This window comes from Myotis davidii, unplaced genomic scaffold, assembly GCF_000327345.1.
Source record: "Myotis davidii unplaced genomic scaffold, ASM32734v1 scaffold142, whole genome shotgun sequence".
NCBI lineage: Eukaryota > Metazoa > Chordata > Mammalia > Chiroptera > Vespertilionidae > Myotis > Myotis davidii.
Window position 1 is genome coordinate 1,738,081 of NW_006294400.1, and position 1,782 is coordinate 1,739,862.

Consider the following 1,782-nt stretch of genomic DNA (forward strand, 5'->3'; position numbering starts at 1 on the left):
AAAACCCTAAAGCAGCAACTTCCTGCAGCTGACGCCTGGCACCCAGCCTGCAGGTTCGCCGCCAGCATGGGGGAGGTGCACAGACTCACCCGGGCCGCCGCCACCACCAACAAAAACAGAGAAATGGTGTTGGTGGTATTTTCTAGTCAGCCCTGGACTCAGCGGCGGCCCAGGCAGAGCCAGCCTGCCCGTGGCAGAGGAGCAGGTCCTGCCGCAGTTACGAGTCAGGTGCCACGCACCCCGAGCTGGGCTTGTGCTGTGGCCCCGCGAGCCTCCCGGTAGATGTGTGAGGCCAGGCTGGGTCATGGTTCCCAGTGTTCAGAAGGGGAAACTGAGGCCCCCCAGGGTTCAGCGACCTGGAACCAGGCTTGGCAGTCCAGGTCCCACGGGCACGTGAATCACATTCATTCACAGATGGTCTGTGGCTGCTTCCGTGCGTGTGCGTGGCAGAGAGCATCTGCCTGCAAAGCTGAGAACTCTTACTGTCAGGCCCTGGCAGGGAGCGTGCAGGCCCCTGGTGTAGGGACCAGGGGAGGGGCAGGGGCGGGATGGGAACCCGGAGCTCAGGGCGGCCTCTCCTGGGAGGATCAGGTGGCGCCCAGTCCTGGCTCTGCCATCCCTGCCCTTGGCCGTGGGCAGGGGCCTGACAACTGAGCAGTAGGGTCAGTGACAGTGCCCATGTCTTGGGGTGGGTGGGAGGCCTTAAGGAGATAAGGAGGGTGTGAAGGAGGGCCGCCTCGCTGCTGTCGGGGGTGGGTGATTATCCCCGTCGCTGCCACTGCAACTGCTCCTGCTCAGGACAGAGGCGGTGGGGGTTGCAGGTGGTGTGTGTGTGTTTGTGTGTGTATGTGTATGTGTGTGGTGTGTGTGTATGTGTGTGCACTCCTGTGTGTGTTAGGGTGTCTATGTGTGTGTATGTGGGGGGGCAGGTGTTGGCTGTCGGTCAGTTGGTCTTGGTGGAGGCCGTTGGGCCAACCTCCTGTCTCCTTCCTGCCGGGCAGGGATCCCTGAAGACTCCAAGGTGGAGGGCCCGGCGTTCACGGATGCCATCCGCATGTACCGCCAGTCGAAGGAGCTGTACGGCACCTGGGAGATGCTGTGTGGGAACGAGGTGCAGGTGAGCTGGGGGGAGACGCCGGAGTTCCCCAGGGCCTAGAGCGCTGGTGGGGCACAGAGATGGGGCTCTGGGCGCTGCAGGCTTGGACAGACACAACAACTCAGGTTTGGATCGGCGGAGGCCCAAGTTAGCCAGGCAGATGGAGAGGCTCGCTATTTTGTTCAGTCATTTCCAGCACCTGCCCTGGCCCAGGTGCCCAGATGCCACTGTGAACAAGAGGGACACGGCCCCAGACCTCATGGAGCTCTTGTCTAGCGGGAGAACCAGACAAATAAACACACACACTTCCATGCGCCGCCATGGAGGTGTGGGGGTGTGGGTAGTCCTGAGGGGAAGGCGGCATGTGCTACGGCCCTGAGGGTGTGGCCCTGGAGCCTGAGGACCCTGCAGGACGCCCAGCAGAGAAGCTGAGGCCTGGGGGAAGGGTACTCCGGAGAGAGGCCTGGAGGCCTGGAGCAAAGGGCCACATGGCCAGGAGGTCGGGCCTGAGTGGCCGGGCTTGATGGCACCTGGAGAGGAGCAGCATGGCCATGTAGCCCCTGACCTGCATGGCTGTGCTCCGGTCCTAGATCCTGAGCAACCTGGTGATGGAGGAACTGGGCCCTGAGCTGAAGGCGGAGCTCGCCCCGCGGCTGAAGGGGAAACCACAGGAGCGACAGCGGCAG

General features: G+C 63.1%; 1 protein-coding gene across 1 annotated transcript in view; it reads left to right on the forward strand.

The window, feature by feature from the left end:
* Positions 1-1,782, forward strand: part of FAM129B (family with sequence similarity 129 member B) — a 33,112-nt gene that overhangs the window by 25,362 nt on the left and 5,968 nt on the right. Inside the window, exons 6-7 of the mRNA XM_015567063.1 lie at positions 1,002-1,117; positions 1,687-1,781. Of these exons, the coding sequence (XP_015422549.1) occupies positions 1,002-1,117; positions 1,687-1,781 (211 nt within the window). The remainder of the gene's footprint in view (positions 1-1,001; positions 1,118-1,686; position 1,782) is intronic.